Source organism: Sinocyclocheilus rhinocerous, unplaced genomic scaffold (genome assembly GCF_001515625.1).
Source record: "Sinocyclocheilus rhinocerous isolate Xijiao unplaced genomic scaffold, SAMN03320098_v1.1 scaffold682, whole genome shotgun sequence".
NCBI lineage: Eukaryota > Metazoa > Chordata > Actinopteri > Cypriniformes > Cyprinidae > Sinocyclocheilus > Sinocyclocheilus rhinocerous.
This window is the reverse complement of record NW_015642528.1, coordinates 2,418,083-2,438,301: the sequence shown is the minus strand read 5'-3', so window position 1 is coordinate 2,438,301 and position 20,219 is coordinate 2,418,083. Positions and strand designations below refer to the sequence as shown.

Below are 20,219 nucleotides of genomic sequence, written 5' to 3'. Positions count from 1 at the left end.
CAGTATTGAGATATTGAGTGGATTTTGTATTATGATAATATTTATATGAAAGGCATTGCACAAATGTTTTGATATTTTGAAAGTAAAAGACAATAAAACACCTTCAGAAATAATTGGTTTTATTTGGTAGGGGCTGTTGGTTTTCGCCATCCACACTGAACACTGACAACATATTTTGAGAAACCAAAATTCCTTTAAACCAGTGAAGAATTTATATTCTCGAGAACGAATGCTAAGATTTCTTCTATATAGCACTGAAACAGCAGATGAACTCTAGACTAGATATGATCCAAAAGTGGCACAGAGTGTTTCCATTTTAAAGTAAGCTGAGAAAGTGTGTTACGTGTTGCGATTACATAAGTCCCACCCTCACACAGCAAGTTCACTCTTGTCAGCGCTTCCACATGCCTGTGTGGGAAGTGTGGGCTGCGGTCTGATTCAGAGTAGGAACAGAAATTTCTAATTAAAACTCTAATCAGAGTTGCCTTTGTTTAGAAGTGAATAGATAAAATAGAAAGAAGATCAGTGGGAAAGGTAAAATACTGGGTATTACTTCTGTGTGTGTGTGTGTGTGTGTGTGGTTCTTCCTTCCTCGTACGTGTGAAAGGTTTTATAATCATTACCAGTCCCTTCCTTGTGCACTCTGCAGCCTCTTGTTCATTTCTGAAAGTTGCTGTGGCTCAGTGTGGACTAACACTTGTCTGAGAGGATGTTTCCCACAGCACTGTGTCATCTCAGCACCAGCAGGACGAGTCCATGCAGGTCATTTCCAGCAGCTGGGCCTCTACCTTCTCTGCATCGTCTGGGAAGCGTTCGACGAAGGATTGGATGAGTCCTGCAGCACTGCCTTCATACTCAACCAGCTCCACAGCGTCATCTACAACACAAACAGCAGCACTTTATGAACTTATGTATATGTGTCACTGTGTTACTATGGTATGGTAAGTTTTCGGTGCATGGCTAAGGAGGGAGGATAAACACGTACCTTTGATGTAGGTGTTAGCTTGGACAAACATCTTGCGAGCTTCCTTACGGAGCAGAACCGTCTCTCTGAGGCGCAGGAAATTGTGGGTGCCGTCAGCGGTCACGGCAGAGTAGCCTTCATACAAAGCCCTTCCTCCCTCCACATCAGCTGTGGACTTGTGCACCTTTAGAAAAAGATAACCAGAATACAAACTCAATTGTGACCGTGGACCACAAAACCAGTCATAAGTCGCACGGGTATATTTGTAGCAATAGCCAACAATACTTTGTATGGTTCAAAATTATCGATTTTTCTTTTATGCCAAAAATCATTAGGATATTAAGTAAAGATCATGTTCCATGAAGATATTTTGTAAACTTCCTACCATAAATATATCAAAACCTAATTTTTGATTAGTAATATGCATTGCTTAGGATTAATTTGGACAACTTTAAAGGTGATTTTCTCAATATTTTGATTTTTTGCACCCTAAGATTCCAGGTTTTCACATAGTTGTATCTCGGCCAAATTTTGTCCTATCCTAACAAACCATACATCAATGGAAAGCTTATTTATTCATTTATGTATAAATCTCAGTTTCAAAAAATTGACCCTTATGACTGGTTTTGTGGTCCAGGGTCACAATTGGTATTACTAAACATAACCATGGCTATTTGTATTAGTATTAATACAATACAATAATACTATAACTATTAAAGCTCAATTCTGTTCCAAAATTCTGCTCAATTGAGTAAAAAAAAGTTAACTATGAGATAAACTTCAATCTCTTAAAATTGTCAGTGTTTTTCTGTCAATATGGGGTGCTGTGTGTACATTAATGAGGAAAAAAAATTAACTTAAATGATTTTAGCAAATGGCTGCAATATAACAAAGAGTGAAAAATTTAAGGGGGTCTGAATACTTTCCGTACCCACTGTATATCATATCTCACAATTCACAATTATGAGATTATTATGAGAAATAAAGTAGCATTGTGATATAGTCACACTGTGAAAACATTTATTACTTGAAATAGAACAAATAAAATAAACATTTTATTTCAGCTATTTGCCAAGGTAACGTTTTCTCATTTTCATTTAGTTTCACTTGAATAAAAAAAAAAAAAAAAGTATAATAATAATAATAATAAACTACATTAAAAAAAAAAATAATAATATAAATGACAAACCATTACTAAAATGTAAATGGAAAATATAAAAATAAAAACTAAATAAAAATATTAACTATACTACAATAACACCAATATAGTCACATTATTGTATAATTATTCTAATATTATTTAAATAACAGGAGACTAGTGTATATGGTGCAGTATTCAGTTAGCAGAAAGCTAGAGTTCCATTTGATCCCAGTAACAGTCTGTACCTGCAGTTTACAGAGGAACCTCTGGATGGCGCTCTTTCCCACTGTGTATATCTTGCTGCGGTCGAGTGTTATGACAGCGTCTGACCGTCCATCTGCCCCCATACACTCCTTCAGACCAACCAGCCCCTCTCCAGCCTCCAGCAGAACCCGCAAAATCACAAACCGGGCCTGCATGTGTGCCTACGGCAGCGAGATAGCGATAGCGTTAAGATTGGAAAACAATCAAGAGAAAGAGCAATGATTTCTGCGCATTCCCAAATCTCACCTGTCTCCAGCTCTTGCTCTCTGGCGTGTAGAACTCCAGCCCCAGCAGGCCGGCACGCACCATGTTCAGCCAGTTCACATACACAACCTCCTCTGCATCCCCCCCTTCATTCCCGAAAATACTGCCGCATGCACAAATTGCTCAGCATCCATATCTCAGCAATTCCAGCGGAGTGAATTCATGCAGAAGTGACTAAACGTTCAGTGACTCACCGGAGCACCTCCTTGTTGAGACACAGGTAGAGACCTACACACTCGGCTCGACACTCCTCATAGGACGAGGCAATGGTGGAGAACTTGCTGTCCCATGTCTCGCTACCCTTGTACCAGCTTGAGATCTGAAATCCAAATTGACCATTTTGTGACTGTGATTCACGATGTACAGTTTATAAGCAGCATAAAGCACAGTGGAATAAAAAAAAAACTCACCAGTTCTCCTGTTTCTGGATTACGAACAGCAGTTTGATCGAAGTTGAATTTTCCCTTATCATCCTGTTTCAATACAAACACATAAAAAGAAACTGTGATACATTTGTATTTATGAAATGTTCTGGGCTTAATACAACTTTGCTCTATTGATAGTTTGAGCCACAAGTTCAAATCAAATAGCAGACACTCTACTAAAAACACCATTTAGACAACTTAGGGCCAGATTTACTAACAGTTTACGCCATCGCAAACCGTCTTTTGGCGTTAAAATAGTACTGTCAGGATTTACTAAAGACGTGCAGTGAAGAATTAGCGCTGAAAAGGTGTGGACACAGTTATTTTTGCGCTGCTCTAAGTAGATTGCGCTGGTCATTATGGAAATGATCTGGTTGCATATTATGACAGCACTTTTTTTTAAACTTAATTTCAATATTGTGATAATACCGTATATTGATCAATATAATGCATCTTTGGTGAACACAAAATTACATTTCTTCAAGAAAAATCTCCCAAACTTCCCTTTTTAGCACATAAAGCGCACAAGTCACATATATACAGCAATACAGCAAACTGATTGTGCTTCACAACCTGAACAAAGAGCTTCCCGCTGCCGTGACCCAGCAGCTCGTGAAGTCCCACCTGCACCTCAAACGAAGGACCCTTCCATTTGATGTACAGGTCCTACAGGAATAAGCCACAGAGGAAGAGTTATTACCACTCTGAGCCTCCATTACAACATGTTTGATTCATTAGAAGTTCACAGACAGCAGTCATCAGTCTTACTTTGTCATTCTCCTCAAGGAAGGTGAGCTTGTCTTTCTGTGTGGCATATGCAACTGCCAGCACATTCCCAAGGGACACGTTCTTGAAACCTTCTGTCTGTCTGATGTCGTCATCTACAGACAGATAAATGGTTAAAAAAAATCAAACCTGACTGCATATGAAAAAAAAAATGTTGGATGAGAGGGCTTACAGTTTGGAATGTTGATTCCTGCAGGGATGCCGCTGCCGGCAAAGGTGAGTACATCCAGAGAGGTGAAGTCTGGCTTGAGGAAGCGGTCTTTCTCAAAGGCTGGAGGCCAAGGCAGCTCTGGTAGTAAGTCTTCAGCCGAGCTCACCAACTGAGCAAAGCGAGCGCTCATGGCCTTGTTCACCACAGCAACAAAACCTGATGGACAAGAGTTACTGAGTTGTTTTACGCAATTTGTGTGTTATTTACTGTTTTACACTACAGTTGAACAGTTTGGGGTCAGTTTTGATTTTTGAAAAAAAGTCTTATGTTCACCAAAGCTGCATTTGTTTGTTAAAAAAATACATAATGATGTGAAATATTGCAATTTATAATTGTTTTCTATTTTAATATATTTTAAAATGTCATTTATTCCTGTGATGGCAACATTAAATTTCCAGAAACCATTACTCCAGTCTTCAGTGTCACACGATCCTTCAGAAATCATTCTAAAGGTGGGTGACATTCACCGTTTCTTATTATTATGGAAGTTGAAAATAGTTGTGCTGCTTAACATTTATGTGGAATCTGTGATACTTTTTAAAAGATTTTTTTAACATTATACACATTGTTTTTGATGAATGAAATTATTAATTAAAAAAACAAAACAGTTTTACTGATCTCAAACTTTTAACCAGTAGGGTTTTTTTGCATGTTGGGTTTTTCCACATGATATAATAATAATAATAATAATAATAATAATAATAATAATAATAATAATAATAATAATAATAATAATAATAATAATAATAATAATAATAATAATAATAATAATAATAATAATAATAATAATAATAATAATAATAACTGATTAAGATAAGGTCATGTCAAACTAATTAAGATTGTCTTTCAAGAAATTAATTTTTTTAAATGAGGCTTTTTTAAAATTATATTATTTTGATTTTATGTCTGCCAAAAATATGTATTTTTTAATTAGAAAATAAAAATATATTAATTATTGATGAGGTGTTATAGAAGCCATTCTCCTGCATGTATGTACGGCACAATGCATTTTTAAATAAATCTGGGCAAAACAATGGGCGTCATTTTGTTGACCCAGAAATATTTGAGCTTACCTTCAAATTCACCCCTTGAGCCAAAGGGATCTCTGTAGCTCTCAATAAAACCAATGTAACTTGAAAAATAAAAAAATAAAAAAAATGGTTTTAAACAGAATAAGCATAGAATATATAAGCATAGCTCAAGAATGAAACCAAAGATTTAGGGCTTATGTCAACAGCCTGGTCTGTTAAATATAGGTCAGTCACCTCTCCACAATAGGTCCTTTGTCTTTGATCCAATAACGGGACCCTTCTTTATGGGCTTCCACTGAGCCACAGGTGAAACTGCGGCTGTACTCCTCCAGCATCCTCTTCTGGTTGTCATTGGCTGCATAATCCTAAAACAAACAAAAAAAACTTTACTAATTCTTTAAAAGGTCATCCTATTCATTTCACATCCAAAAGTACCAATGAATCAGTGTTTCTTTTTTTAGGTTGAATGTTGTCATACCTTGGCTTTTTCCAAGTTCTGACACACTTTTTCCATAAGAAAGGCATAATCGCCCCTCTTAACAGAGAACACAGCATCCTCAAATTCATGTTTGCCACAACAAACTTCACTCTTTCCCTCAACAGCACAGTTGTCTGCAGATGGGAAGGAAATAAAGGCATTGAGAAAAAATAGTCAAGAGAAGGAAAAAATGAAATGAAGAATAATAATGAAATGATAAGTTATTTATATCAAACTGGATTTAAACTGCTCTGTATTCTCACCCTTCTCGGCAGATGCCAAACGCACTTCATAGCACCGTTTCCCATCTATTTCAGTCTTGAACAGACGGGTGTTGTAGGCACTCAGGTTCTACAAGGACGATTATTATTGGTACACTAGTATACTAGAAATAGCTGCTGTCAGTAAGGATACAACAAGATAATGGGTTCAATTTCCAGAACTGATCAAATGTGTACCTTGAATGCAATGTAAGTCACTTTGGATAAAAGTGTCTACCAAAATGCACAAATGTAAATGTAAATTAATTAATAAGTTACAATATGGTTCAACTGGTTAAAATTAGTTAATGCATTAGCTAACATGGACAATAATGTTGCAATACTTTTACAGTATTTATTAATCAAATAATGTATTAATAAACGCTTATAATGTATTGTTTATTGTTAGCTCAGGACACCTAATGTATTCACTAACGTTAACAATTTGTTTTCCATATTTATTTTTATGCACTTGGTAGATGCTTTTATTTAAAGGGTATTTAACATTTTACATGTTTCCAATATGTGCATTCCCTGTGATAAAAACACAGGTTAAAACAAAGTAAAAAAAACAACAAAAAAGCCATATCAAATTCTTTCAATGACAGCAAAAGCAGGATTTTAAGAAAAGCATTTACATATATTTGTAAAAAAAAATATTTTGATATCTTTATAACTATTTAACATATTTTTGTTAATACTTCATGTAACATTTATTTTATGTGTTAATAAAAGGGGTGTAACAATGCTCATGTCACTCACAATTCATTCAATACACAGTCTGATCTCACAACACAATACTCTCACAATACTTAATACATAATGTTGCATTTTAGTATTGCAATATATATTGTGACATGATATATTGTTACACCCCTAGTTAATATCAAAAAAATAAATGATAACATTCTATATGTGTGGATTCCACTGTGGCAACCCCTAAGGGGAGTAGCCGAAACAGAGAGAGAGATAATATTCTATTTGTGTCATTAATTCCACACAGTTTTCATATAACTCCAGTGAACTAGCCGGATCTCTCACATGTGCACTATACCTTGGAGTCCAGAAATTTCTGGGCAAACTCTGCGTCTTCTAAGCAGCAGTTCCCTGAGAAGTACGCCGAGATGCCCTAGGAGAAAGGCATTATTAGGTAAAACACCAACCCGAGACTGAGCTGTCCAAAAGTCAGTTTTAATTTATTTTACCTTCTCACCCAGACCGAGCTGTTTCTGCTTGTCTTCCAGGGAGTAGAGGGACTCAGAGCAGCAGCCCCACAGCGCCTCCATGTCACCAGGGCTCTGTTTAAAGGCCAGACTCTCCCACACCAGAGCCTTGAACTTCTCCTGTATATTAAAATAGGCAAGAATTATCAAACACTAAAACCTTTGGGATATTACATTAAATTCTGATAGAGCACACATGGGACATATTGACCTTTGGTAGGTTGGGGATGAATTTGGTGTCCCCAAATGACTTGTAGTTCCCCATGTTTGCATAAAGCCCAGCTGCATATACGAGGAAGGCCTGGAAACAGACATAACATTGTTACGACAATGAACACAGAACTGATGTTAACTTTGGTGTCTGTAACAGGTTCCTTCACCTGATACTCCTCTGCGCTCAGTCCAGCTGCAGTCGCTGCTGCCTCCAGCTGCTGTGGCGCCTGAGCGCGGAACATTTTTTGCAGCAGTACGTAGATGTTGGCAGACTCAGGAGACGTCTGAATCAGCACGATCAGGCCACCGTACCAGGATGCCCGAGAGAGGTAGTGTGCATACATTTGCTCTTTGGGAGACAGCAGCCTGAAAGCCTCCCGGCAGTCCAGAGCAGAGATCCCGATGTCATTTGGGAGGTAATACTGAGAGTCCACCATTTCAGTCTTTAGGCAGCTTGATCCCTCTCCACTGAAAATTCACAAAAAAAATCAGTCACCGATTAAATATCTTACTATGCAAAAGCACAAAATAACCTGGTTATTATTGGTGATTCACATCTGAACTCTACACACACAGCTAACTCAAGCCAGTAATTGAGTAGATACTTTTAAATATGTAAAAATGCAAACATACACAGTCAAACGTTTGGCTATAAGGCTGAAAGGTGAATCAGCACTGACAAAGAGAGTTTCTCTTTCACTTCTGGGACTTCAGTGATCAGCTAATACTGTTAGCACACTTGATAGTGCTGGAAATCAGACAATGAAATCCCGTAAATCTGTACCATGCAAACATATGTGCGATAATTCACTATCCAGTTATCTTATCATATATAATAACGAACGTACGGTTTCTCTTTAAGCGATATCCAAGAGATTATTAACAACATGTTATACAACTTCTACCTGAATTGTGCGTTCAGTCCTGTCAAAATGAGCACAAGCTTCCGAATCTACTTCCGCTACTCATTCAATTGAATGACCCGCCCCTCAGCCAATCAGACGACGGAAAAGCTAACTGACTGGCGTGAGAACCAATAGGAACAGCAGGTGAAAAGGTTTCGCGTCGTAGGATTGCAAATGAAATAGTAGTTTTGTCAAAAGCAAATTTAGGAGGGGATTTTTTGTTTGTGTGTGTAAAAATGTTTGTGTGTGTAAAAATGTTAACATGCAAATATATGTTTAATATAAAGAAAGCAAGCGTCGATATAGATGATTTCTGGCATTAATGGACTTTTAGCTAATGTTGTTGAAATGAACGGTTATTGTTTATCACTTAAGTACTTAAGTGGAATTCATTTCCCAGCACTCTAAAATAAACTTTCTGTCAACAGGAAATTGTCTATTTGCATGGTCTGAACAGCATCTCGACCACCCAGGATCATGTATTTGTTGTGCTGCTCTGGTTTGCTTTCTCGACAGTCGCAGATGGGAATAGGTCGCCATGCGTACATTTTAGGTGTGAAATAATGAAGGTGAAAAATGTCCAGCCCAAACAGAGTTTAAATAAACTAGAATAATGGTTAAATCAACTGCAAATAAATCAGTCAGTCAATTTATCTTTTAAACCTTGAAAACTACTTTACTACAATGAGGTAGGTAAATAAACTTAATTAATGATAAACAAGTATTCATTTTTACACGTGTGAAATAGGCTACTTCAAGAAATTCAGTTTTTAGAATTCAATTTCTGTTCACTATTTTTATAGTATTTTATCATAACAACTGAGCATAACTCCCAAACATTAAAATCAGCACAGTGTTTATTCCGGTGGAGATTGGAACACTTCTAAAGGGTGGGAATGGTAATCAATGTGGAGTCCGGGCATCAAGATGATCCCAGTGGCGCCAGATGAGAAGATAGTAACCTCATTTTTGGAGGTCTGAACGGGTCAAGCACCTGCTGATGAACCGTCACTGGCTATATTACACATTACACTGGCCTCGGCTTTTCTCTTTTCTTGGTTGGCTGATCTGATAGAGACGTAATGCCAAATGCACAACTTTTAATAAAATGTAATATAGTATGTATAATAATTGAAAGAATATACTATATTTTTCTGTTTATTGAGATAATATATGTCTTTTAACTTGAATATAAGCAGAATAAAGAGTGAAACAAATATTTAGATGGTGGTGTTGTGCAAAAAACAAAAATAAATTGTTAGCAGACTTTACATACATATATATTTAATAAGTAGTCCGACCAGCGTGCGTTATCCCAGCCAACAAAGATGTGGTTTAGAGCAAGCCAATCACAGAAAGCAAATGTCAATAAATCACATAGATCCAACAGGTCACTGGGACGGCACATCGACTGTTGCCTGTATGTTCATTCTCCTTACTAGAGGAGAAAGAGAACAGAGCAAGGAAATTATTCCCTGTAGTTTTTTTTGATTTGAATTTGATTTGAATTTCTTTACAGATGCCTGTGATTCCAGCATGGTTCTATGCCACCCAAAATTTGCCTTGAAAAATGGATGCATGTATCTGCATTTCAGAGATAACGTGAAGTGGGACCGACATGAAAATGAAGATCTCCTCTGCAGTGATACCACCTATGAAATGTATCCTTACAGATGTGTTTGGGCATTGAACAATGGACTACTATTACAAGCCCAGACTCAAACATGCTTTTCAGCGATCCATGTGGGGAATGGGTAACTTTAAGGTAATGTTTCAAGCATATTGAGGCAACAGATTTGTTAGTTTTGTCATTTGATTTGGGTGTTAAAACTACTTACTCTTTGCTTCACCTGTTCACTAGTTTTTAAATGGCACTACTTGCTAAATGTGACATATCTGTTGTATTGATGGAAGTTAGATATGTTTTCAGGAATGTTAAGAGATTATTTCAAGTGTTTTCTTCTCATTTTAATTTTTAAATATTTACTATGATCCCTGCATTTATTTTTGTGCTTTGTTTGAATTACTGGATTATGTAATGTGTTTTGGTCTGTAGCCAGTGCCACAACCTCTTGACACTATCTGTATTTGTATGATAGTGGCAATTATGTCTTTATCTTAGTTAACTCAAGTTCACAGGAAATAAGAAAATATGATTTTGTTTTCATTGCTATAAATTAATGTAGAATGTACACTTTTTTTAAACTGGTCATAGTTTTCCTGGAATCATGAGTGGCAGTTATCATTCAAAACCAAATGATTATCAACAAGATCTGAGTTCTCAGAAAAGTAAAAGACCATCTTGTTTTGACAGATGCAAACCTATCGGTGATTAATGGCCAACTGTCACATGGAACATGAGGGGAGGGTCTAAAGGCCTCTACAGAGAAAGTGGTTATAAACATGAACATGCCCAGAGATTACAGCCAGTTATCTGTGAGTATGTCAATAGCTCATTTTTTGAACATGACCATACGCCACCTGGTAACATGCCTGACATGAGCACATGATCACTTTGAGTCATCTTACATTTTAAAATGACTTCAAAGCATTTGGAAACGGTTAGGGATCAACTGAGTGACGAGTGCCATGGAAAAGCTAGAAGAAAGCACATATTCATTGAGCAGAAGAAAAGGAGGTGAGTACAAAAACTAAACCTAGTTAATGATAGTCACATGGAAATACAAAACAAATACCGAATATAGATACACTGTGCATTCAGAGTCTGCCATTGTTTGAAATATCATTCATTGCTGATTCCATTGAAGCTGCATTTACAATGATATATAAACAGTGCCACTGAATTCATTAGAACTATTCTGAGGATTTGGGACAAAACAAACAATTTTAATCAGAAGGAAAAAAAGCATAAACTGGGCACTTTCTGGTGGCATGCAAAATCCTTGCTATCATGCCTTTTAGTATGTTTGCAAATTACTAAAATATTCAGATAATGCCAAAACGGCAAATCTGTCATTTGCAAAAAGGCACTATGCAAAAGTTGACAATTATTTGCATACCACCGGATAGACCATAACTTTATTTAATTTACCAAAAACTACACCTAGTCCATGAGAAATGCAAATATTTTTTGTACAAAACAAATATTGCATGTAGACACTCTATACATTTTGAGTCTGCTGTGTGGAAAGATATAGCAAATAACTGAATGAATAAGACATTTTTTGAAATATCATATATTGCTTATTCCACTGAAGCTGAATTTACAATGAATGTTTGTTATTTTTGCGAATAGTGCCAGTACATTCTTCAGAACTAACCTGAGAAGCTGGGACCAAATGCACATATTAAAAAACTAATTTCATTTCATTTTTAACTAATTTGTCTGTTTTAAATCGGTAGTCAAAATGGTTAAAAGGGGAAACAAGCATTTTTATCAAATAAATTGAAATCCCTCTGTTAACATGCCTTTTGCATAGTGCCATTTTGCGAATGCCTAAAATATTCATATAATACTCAAACAACAAAATGGGCATTTGCAAAAAGGCATGCAAAAGTCATGATACAGAGGAATGTTGACAATTATTTGCATGCCACCAGATATTCCCTAACTATATTGACCAAAAAGTCCCTTCAGTTTTAAGCAATTTTTGTTATTCTTGTTAATATAAATAAAATACAAAAATATAAAATAATTTGATAGATTCATGATGCCAAAATCAGCAGTTGTTTTACCTTTATTTGTTTACCTTTTCAGGCAAAAAAAAAGGAGATTTGAAAAAGTGAATGTAAAAAGCATGTAAATGCACGTGGGGATGTATTCTCAGAAGGCATGACATTGTATCAGAAGCTGCAGGCAACTACGCTTGGTAGTGATAAGACAAAGTGACGCAATCATGACGTCTCTTTTTCCATCAGTACTGGTGCTGCCCTTTGTCTTCAGGGGACATGGTGGCTTTAGAATGTTCCGTTCTCTGAATGACACTAGTGGAGAATCAGGCCAATAGCAGCATGCTCATACAACCAAAACAATGTCATTTAAAATGTTTGCATCTTTATGGTAAAGACTAGTCCATGAAACATTTAAATGCAAATGTTGCTGGACAAAAGCAGTATTGCATGTAGATGCACTATGCATTCTGAGTCTGCCATGCTGAAAGATATAGCAAAGAACTGATACAGCAAAACAACTTAATTTAAAATGTTTATGTTTTCTGGTTATTCAAATTCTCTAACTTTAAATACAGGGTCTGCACAGAATGGAGAAAAGCACATTCTCGTTTGGCCGCACAGAGCAGGAGGAGAAAGGAGAGTCAGCTGTTCGAGGAGTTAACTGCTCTTCTGCCTCTGGACCCCAGTATGGATGGTCAGCGAGACAAAGCGTCAGTCATACGTCTCACAATCGCTTACCTGCACCTGAGGGATCTCTTGAACACCTTAGACTCCTGTGCACTGTCCATGATGACACAGTCCTCTCCTCCTTCACCAGGTAGAAAGAAAGGGGGTTAAAAGTAGAAAAGGGGTTAAAAGAAAGCAAGTTTTCTAAAGGCCGTTGTGATTGTAGGAGTATCGGCTAAATCTCATGAAAGGGAGTTGCTAGATTCTGCCCTCGGAGGGTTTGTGGTTTTGTTGTCTTTGAATGGCAAGGTCATCTTCACCACTAAGGGCATAACTACACACACTGGAATTAACCAGGTGATGACACTAAAACGAAATGAATTGCATGTACTCGGAATCACTTTACTGGCACTTTTAGGTCATCTCAGATGTTTCTCTTCCAGATGGATTTGATCGGAAGGAGTTTGTTTGAGTTCTTGCATCCATGTGATCAGATGGAGGTCAAAGACCTTCTCACGAGACTGATCGGTGAGCGCTTCTTGCTGAAAAGACACAAAATTTGACCGCAAGTTTCATATATTTGTGCCATCTGGTTTACGATCTGACTGGTTTCTAATATTTCAGGAAACCGAGGACAGCAAGAATGTGAAGTGTTCCTCAGAATTAAAAGTGTGATGAACCAGAAGCTGACTCCTTGGAAAGTAAGAATCTATTGTTGTCTTTCCATTATTCCCAAAAGAGCACACATCTACATTGTTTTCACATCTTTGCTTTCGCTGTCTGAAGATTATTCAGTGTACTGGAAAGAAACAGTCATCTGCCACACCTGGATCCAGTTGTCTAGTTCTCCAGTGCAGGGTTCTGCCCATGCAAGAGGTCTCTGAACTGAATGCAGCGCTGAATATAAGTACGTTTATGAGCGTACACAGCCCAGACATGAAGTTCACCTACTGCCACTCAAGGTATGAGCTTATATATGCTGCTTACAAGTGCAAAAAGCTAAATATTTTCACCCTCTTTGGGCCGTCTTTATATCTGAAGCTCTTTTTCGGCTCAGGGTTGTGAAGTTGACTGGCTTTCATGACACAGAGCTGTTGGGCCAATCCGTGTACCAGTACTATCATCCATCTGACTGCCAGCAAATCCGCAAGGCACACGTTTACTGTAAGAGGGATATCTTGTCATCTGTTTTCTGCTTTGTATTTCTTAAGTAATGCGTTTTATTATGGCTTATGTGTTATGTGTAATGTCATTCCAAACCCATATGACCTTGTTTTTTCAAAAATATTGCAAATCTTATGAAGTCAAACTTTTTTGTTTTTATTTTATTGTATTGGTTTATTTAATTTTCATTCATTTTATTTAATGATTTTAATTATTTATTTATTGCAGGTAGGGAAAAATTTATATTTTGTTTTATTTATTTTTTGCAAACCACTTCAAACCAGAAGAAAATGGATGACCAGTTTATTTTTTATTTTGTAAACTCTTTTGTTTTCTATGGGAGAAAACAAATCTATCTTTTTAATAGTGTTCAAATATCTGTCCGGTACAGTGCTTTCCAAGGGTCAGGTGTCGACTGGTAAATATCGGCTGCTGCACGGACATGGTGGCTATGTGTGGGCAGAGACAGAAGCGTCATTGGTGTGCAACAGTCGTACTGGTGTGCCAGAGAGTGTCGTCTGCATCAATTACATTCTTAGGTTAGAAAATTAGCACTTGCAATGCCAAGGTCAAGGGCTCATTTTCAAGGAAGTTTAATTGTTTTTAATTTGTTCACTTTGTACCATTGTAGTGGAGTGGAGCAGCCCGATTTGACATATTTGCTGAAGCAGACAGAACAACTTCTGAAACCACGTGACTCCCTTCTCACAGAATCCCAGCCGGCCGCTTTTCCACTGGCCGCTGCCCAGCTAGACAAAAGCGGCCTTAGAACCAAATCAGATGACCACAATAGTCCTACAACAGCTTTAAACCAAAGAGGTAAAATTAACATGTGAATTAACATTCACATGGGGGTTAAATGCAGAGCACTAATTCCAAGTATGGGTCACCATACTTGGCCACATGTCACATCACTTTCATATGACAGGATATGATGTTTCAAATATTAAAACCAGTTTATCATAATAATGAAATATTTTTTGCTCAGAAAGTGACATACAGGAAGTTCATGACTGTACAGAGATCACACATAACACAGAAGAGTGCTGCAATTTCAATTGTGTGAGTACCTGTGGTATTAGATGTCAATACCGTAGTACTTTGATATATATACAATGGGACTGAATTATTACTGTACTTATAGACTAAACAGATTTACGCTGCTGTTCAAAAATTTGGCAAAATGTTGCAAAAAGGCTCTTTTAGTTGATGAAAAATACAGTAATATTGTCAAATATTATTTCAACGTAAAATAACTTTTCCTTTTGAATATTTTTATATAATTTTATATATAAAATGTAGTTTATTTCTGTGATGGCAAAGCTGAATTTTCATCAGCCATTACTCCAGTCTTTAGTGTCACGTTCCTTGAGAAATCATTCTAATATGCTGATTTAGTGCTCAAGAACCATTTATTATTATTATTATCAGTTTTTAAAACAGTCGGTCACTAACACGTACTGACCCCAAATTTCTGAATTTCAGTATACATATTTATGAAAAACCTTCCTGTGTGCTGTGCTTTACTGTAGGATCTGTGTGAGTTAGACTTGGAAAGTCTGGCTCCATACATTCCAATGCACGGAGAAGACTTCTTGCTAACTCCCATTTTAGAGGGGACAGAGGACAGCGCCGAACTAAATATGTGTGGATCATCATTCAATAGTCCACATCAAAAACTGGACCCTCAGCTGCAAAATTCAGAGGGAACAGTCTTTCTTCCTGTAAAGAGTCTTACACATAGCCAACAAAGTGACAGTCATTATTTTCTAACAAACAGGTGTGTCTAATAAGAAAGGTAATTCCCTGTTTACAGTAATGCTTCTTTATGCATTTTGCAAACCATTAACATTATTTATTTTGTTATAGGATCAACGATACTGACCTGATATCAACACAGCAGTGGAATGAGAGCCTAGATCTTGTAAACAGAAATTCAAAGGTACTGTGCACATGTGCATACAAAATATCTTTATATTACAGTTACTTCTGCTCCTCCAATTGAATTGGCCTGTTGTACTGTCTATTGATTCTGCATAGACTTTATGGAACTATTTCCAAAACTGTACAAAATAAATCCAAAGTTCTGTCATGAAACTCTAGATGGCACAATCCGATAGGTCTAACTCAATCTGACATAATGACATCTTTATTACATGGCGCAGCTGATTGGTTCTTTTTGTATTATCAGCCAATGAGCTTGCTGCTCAACATTCAAAGTAGCAGTTGCAGCACGCTTTAGAAACCCTTCACCTTCCCCAGCTCCACCTGTATAGATCCTCTATGGCAGGGGTGTCAAACTCAATTTCTGGAGGGCCGGAGCCCTGCAGAGTTTTGTTCCAACACACATACCATGTAGTTTTCAAATAAGCCTGAAGGACTTGATTAGTTGGATCAGGTGTGTTTAATTAGGGTTGAATCTAAACTCTGCAGGGCTCCGGCCCTCCAGGAATTGAGTTTGACACCCCTGCTCTATGGGGTGATTCTTGTATGCTATATATGGGGGTTTTCATATATGTTATATGTGCAGCAGCAGTATTTCTTACATGCTTACAACATGTTGTGGATGCATTGGAAGTAGCAAGTCTCGGTACTTGCTCTGCCGCAGCAGCAGCAGCAGCGTAGCAGATCTATTCCGCAGAGACCAAACACATTAACATCCAAACCCTCCGAGAGTTGTCATGATAGAACTAGCAATACTGTCTAAAATGTCTAAATATATATATGATAAAATTCAATATTGACTTAAATATTAAATATTTAAGGAGTATTTTGAGTTGAACAAGCCCTGAAAATACATTGGAAATACAATAAGTTGGCATTAAGTAACTGGACTCATTTCTTCTTCCAGGTTTATAATTATAAGCAGCATAATTATCCACTTTTCTCTACTGAAAGTGAGACATATCATTGGAGGGAGGATGCACTTACAGTTTTGCAACATCGCAACAGAACACACTGGAGCTTCGGTAAGAGATTGGTTCCAGACTATATTTTCTAAATGTACATTTCTCGTTTTACATTTTCCGCATTTTCTTCTAGATGAATCAACACCGAGGCCATATGGCGGAAACCCAAATACACTTGGAATAAAGTTCAGATCGCTTCCAGAGAATCCTAAGCGCCATCCTCAGAACAGAAGACACCATGCTGATGTAAAAGCGCTCCCAACATCATTGACTCTGCCTGTGTTGAGCGGCTGGGAGTGCGAGGTCAACGCACCTCTTGACCCCACATCATATTTGCTCCAAGGGAGAGAAATTATAGCTGTTCTGGACCAAGTGGCCTCAAGAGTGCCTTGGTGCTGATACAAAACAAAATACAGCACTAACAATGTGCATTTGAATACAATTGATCACTTACATACACTTGACCTTTAATGCATCTTTATAATAACAACACTTGCTAGTAGTCAACACCCGCAAGGATTGCCTTAGAGTACATTACTAAAACCTGCGTGATTGTGGTAAAGTCTGTTTTTATTCATCTAATATTGGGCTTTTGCGCTCCTTCCAGAGGTTACAGTGTTAAGGCCCATTCACAACAAGGGCAATAACTATAACAAGAAAGATACAGTTTTAAAAGTCGTTCTAATTCTCTGACAGTAGGGATATCCACACCACAGCGGTAACGATAACGACGAACGATATTGTTGGAATAAATTTTTAGAGCGTTTTTGTTTTTCCAGCTGAAGAACGATAAAAGTCAATAAACTTTAGATGACAAAATTTTCCCCGCACTTATAATATACAGAACATTATTGCCCGTAATGTAGTTATTGTTCTTGGTGTGAACAGGCCTTTAGTATTATGGTGTTGCATTTGAAAATATTATAGAAACCTTTATAAAAAAAAAAAAAGGATTTATTGTTTGCACAGTCACAAATTTGTCTCGATTCACTATTTTTTGTCTTTTTATGTTATATGCATTTTTTTTTTTTACTTTTAAAACTTAATGACGTCAGAGTGTGTTTGGCACTCTTAATTGTTCCCTTTACATCTTGTTTCAATTTTATCACATGGTATATTATTAATATACCAACTAATTAATAAAGTTTTATAGTGTTCTTGCGAAGCGTCATCTGAATGGTGTGCACTCACATGAGATTAAGACTGTACTCGTAGTTTCATAATTTTCCATAAAAAGTGTTTTAATTATACATGGTGCGGGTCACACCCCTTCAAATGTGTTTCACCATGTTGAAATGACAGTTTATTGCCTTCTTAGATACACAATTAGTGTGTTTTACCAACAGACAATGAGAGAGAATCACCACCTGCATAGTCAAAAAACTCAGAAAAAGTTTGAAGCTTCTTTTTCCTGTTCGACAGATAAGCAAATTCTTTGTGAAGTCCGCTGTCTAAAACTCACTAGTATCAGTGTAAATTGGGTAAAACTCAGGGGATTATTTTCCAGATTAAATGGCAATGCAGCATCTAATACCATTGTGATATTGGTACTTAAAGTACTGGTAGGGCCAAAAACAGTGGTGCAAATGCCAGCTAAAGAACTCCTGAATGTACCTAATGTCTAACAAGTTACATCTTTTAAGCATACTCCTATTGTCATGTGTAATCAGTACTAAACAACACCTACAAATCAAACCCAAATGCTTGCAATACAGACACACAAAGAACTACAGAAAATTGTATGAATCAAGAAATCAAATCAAGGGTATGAATTTACACACAAAACAATGTATATATACACTTAACTAGTTGCGACTTTATTCATTTAAAAGACAGCTAAAATTAGTAGATTTTGTGTGAAAGACCTGTTGTTTGGTTACAGTATCCAGATTTATTTTGTAATGGTATTCCTGTGAAAAGAAGATGAAAAGACAATTAACAGAAGGTAGATGGAGAATAATAGCTGGAATGGAAATCGTGAGCAAATACTTACGCGTTCATGCTCTTCCCGCTGCCACTTAGCACAATATAAGGAGTTTTCTGGGACTTCTGTTTTTCCTGCAGAAGAGCAACGGTGCCCAGAGGAGTGTCGCTGCTGCTCATCTTCTTCAGCAGCTACAGGAAGTCAAACATACAAAAAGTCACATGACTTCTGTGACCATACTTAGACCCCTGAGTTAAGACTTTATGATTTTAATGTGTCAGGTAATGGTGCTTCGTGATATAATATGCTTGGCGATCTAAAAAAAAAAAAAACAACGTACCGCCTCTTCCTCAAGCTTTTTCATCCTCCGCTCCGTTTTCATCTTGCCAGAGCCCTTCCCATGGAAACGATGGGACAGCTGTCTGAAAGCCTGGAGGACAACAAATGACGCTGCATTTCAGGAGGAGGAAGCTATCTAATGATGTGACTGGTTGAGAACAAACACATGTGCACGGACCTCTTTAGGAGTGAGCTTGCGACCAGATTCGTCAACGTATTCGATTTTGATGTCTGGCCTGTAGTTATCCTTTTCTTTGAAATCCTGAGTGAAGCCTCTGTACTCCTCCCTCCTGCTGTACTTGTCATCGATATTCCTGCGGTGGAAAGAACAGGAAATGGAAACACTTTAGATTTTTTTTTTTTAAATAAGAAACAACCACTGGAGAAAGTTTTGCTACATCTACTTACATCTTGTCTTCGATGCAGTAGTTATCATTTGGCAGAGCTGCTTTTGGGGCTTTGACACGAGCCATTTTCTGCATCTGTGTGTCCAGCAGTCCTGAAAGAGTTAAGTGAATGTTTTTTTAAATAAATTAGACATTATTGCTCATTCTGTTCAGTTCAAAATCAGATTTGGTTGATATCTCACCTTTGTTTCTGCACAGAAGTAGAGCGGCAGCGAGACCAGATTTCACAATGGGCTCCTCATCCAGAATAGTCGTGGAGGTCGTTGAGAACTGTAACGGTAAGCAGAAAAATCACGTTGAAGTAAAGGTTTCACAGTCCAACTGAATTGCTGTCAGTGAGGAGAGTGGAAGACTCGCATCTGCCTGGTTTTTCTCCTCATCCAGGTTGACGGTGCTCCAGCCCACGTTGTCATCCATATCAGAGTCTGACTGTCCGGCTCCTTCTTTCTCATTGTCCTTTTCAAAGTCCTGTATGACCCAAACAAAACAGACATTTAATACCAGCAAGTGAAACAATATATCTTAAGTGAGAAATGGGTTGGGATGGTGCGTACTAGGGCTGTGAGATATGGACAAAAAAAAAAAAACTATCGTGATTTCTTTGATCAATTTGCGATTTCGATTTTAACACACAGACATGCTTTACAGTCATTAATGCATTCAGTGTGAATTTGAAACATATTTCCAAAAGAAAACCAATTAGAGCTTTATCAAAAAGCTGTAACATGTCTCTAGAACAGACATAAGGCAACATAATCACTAAGTAAAAGTGTAACAAAATGTCTCTAGAATATACATATGGCAGAAAAAAATAAAAAATAAATCCCGTGTCCAAGGATTTTTTTTTGCCATGCATTGGTCATAGAGCTCTTTGTGGCGTTGCCTCAGATGTTGAACTAGATTTGTTGCGCCAAGTTCACACGTACTCCGTCTTTATTGCTTATACAGTATGTGTATGCGGTGCAGAAGCAGCACGGACTCATTTTGCTTTCGCACAGGACGCGTTTGCAGT

The 20,219-nt window shown here is 37.3% G+C and overlaps 3 protein-coding genes across 5 annotated transcripts in view; 1 reads left to right on the top strand and 2 right to left on the bottom strand.

Moving 5' to 3' along the window:
- Positions 1–110: 110 nt before the first annotated feature.
- Positions 111–8,243, bottom strand: LOC107756175 (dipeptidyl peptidase 3-like). Of its 3 annotated transcripts, none has more exons than XM_016573207.1 (18): positions 8,166–8,243; positions 7,428–7,728; positions 7,259–7,348; positions 7,030–7,167; positions 6,879–6,953; positions 5,828–5,915; positions 5,565–5,698; positions 5,321–5,451; positions 5,129–5,187; positions 4,017–4,211; positions 3,827–3,939; positions 3,632–3,724; positions 3,044–3,106; positions 2,828–2,952; positions 2,616–2,736; positions 2,351–2,530; positions 986–1,148; positions 111–877 (listed from the first exon to the last, which is right to left on the bottom strand). In XM_016573207.1, the coding sequence occupies exons 2-18, from the start codon at positions 7,695–7,697 to the stop codon at positions 735–737; spliced, it is 2,181 nt and encodes a 726-aa protein (XP_016428693.1). In that variant the 5' UTR covers positions 7,698–7,728; positions 8,166–8,243; the 3' UTR covers positions 111–734. The 3 variants fall into 3 exon arrangements, with proteins under 3 accessions (XP_016428693.1, XP_016428692.1, XP_016428694.1); XM_016573206.1 differs by having other exon boundaries at positions 8,109–8,182; XM_016573208.1 differs by lacking the exon at positions 8,166–8,243 and adding an exon at positions 7,894–8,061.
- A 1,609-nt stretch (positions 8,244–9,852) lies between these two features.
- On the top strand, positions 9,853–17,697 carry LOC107756176 (endothelial PAS domain-containing protein 1-like). The gene is made up of 15 exons (XM_016573209.1): positions 9,853–9,930; positions 10,480–10,803; positions 12,374–12,615; positions 12,691–12,821; positions 12,908–12,992; positions 13,089–13,165; positions 13,251–13,426; positions 13,522–13,628; positions 14,020–14,167; positions 14,260–14,447; positions 14,617–14,690; positions 15,161–15,408; positions 15,498–15,570; positions 16,480–16,597; positions 16,671–17,697. Exons 2-15 carry the CDS (start codon positions 10,703–10,705, stop codon positions 16,934–16,936), a joined length of 2,034 nt encoding a protein of 677 aa, XP_016428695.1. The 5' UTR covers positions 9,853–9,930; positions 10,480–10,702; the 3' UTR covers positions 16,937–17,697.
- Positions 17,698–18,327: 630 nt separating this feature from the next.
- The window catches only part of LOC107756174 (U4/U6.U5 tri-snRNP-associated protein 1-like), a 9,540-nt gene continuing 7,648 nt past the window's right edge, over positions 18,328–20,219 (bottom strand). Inside the window, exons 14-20 of the mRNA XM_016573205.1 lie at positions 19,565–19,675; positions 19,390–19,477; positions 19,209–19,299; positions 18,979–19,114; positions 18,802–18,891; positions 18,531–18,652; positions 18,328–18,447 (exon numbers count right to left, since the gene is read on the bottom strand). Of these exons, the coding sequence (XP_016428691.1) occupies positions 18,429–18,447; positions 18,531–18,652; positions 18,802–18,891; positions 18,979–19,114; positions 19,209–19,299; positions 19,390–19,477; positions 19,565–19,675 (657 nt within the window). The 3' untranslated portion in view covers positions 18,328–18,428. The remainder of the gene's footprint in view (positions 18,448–18,530; positions 18,653–18,801; positions 18,892–18,978; positions 19,115–19,208; positions 19,300–19,389; positions 19,478–19,564; positions 19,676–20,219) is intronic.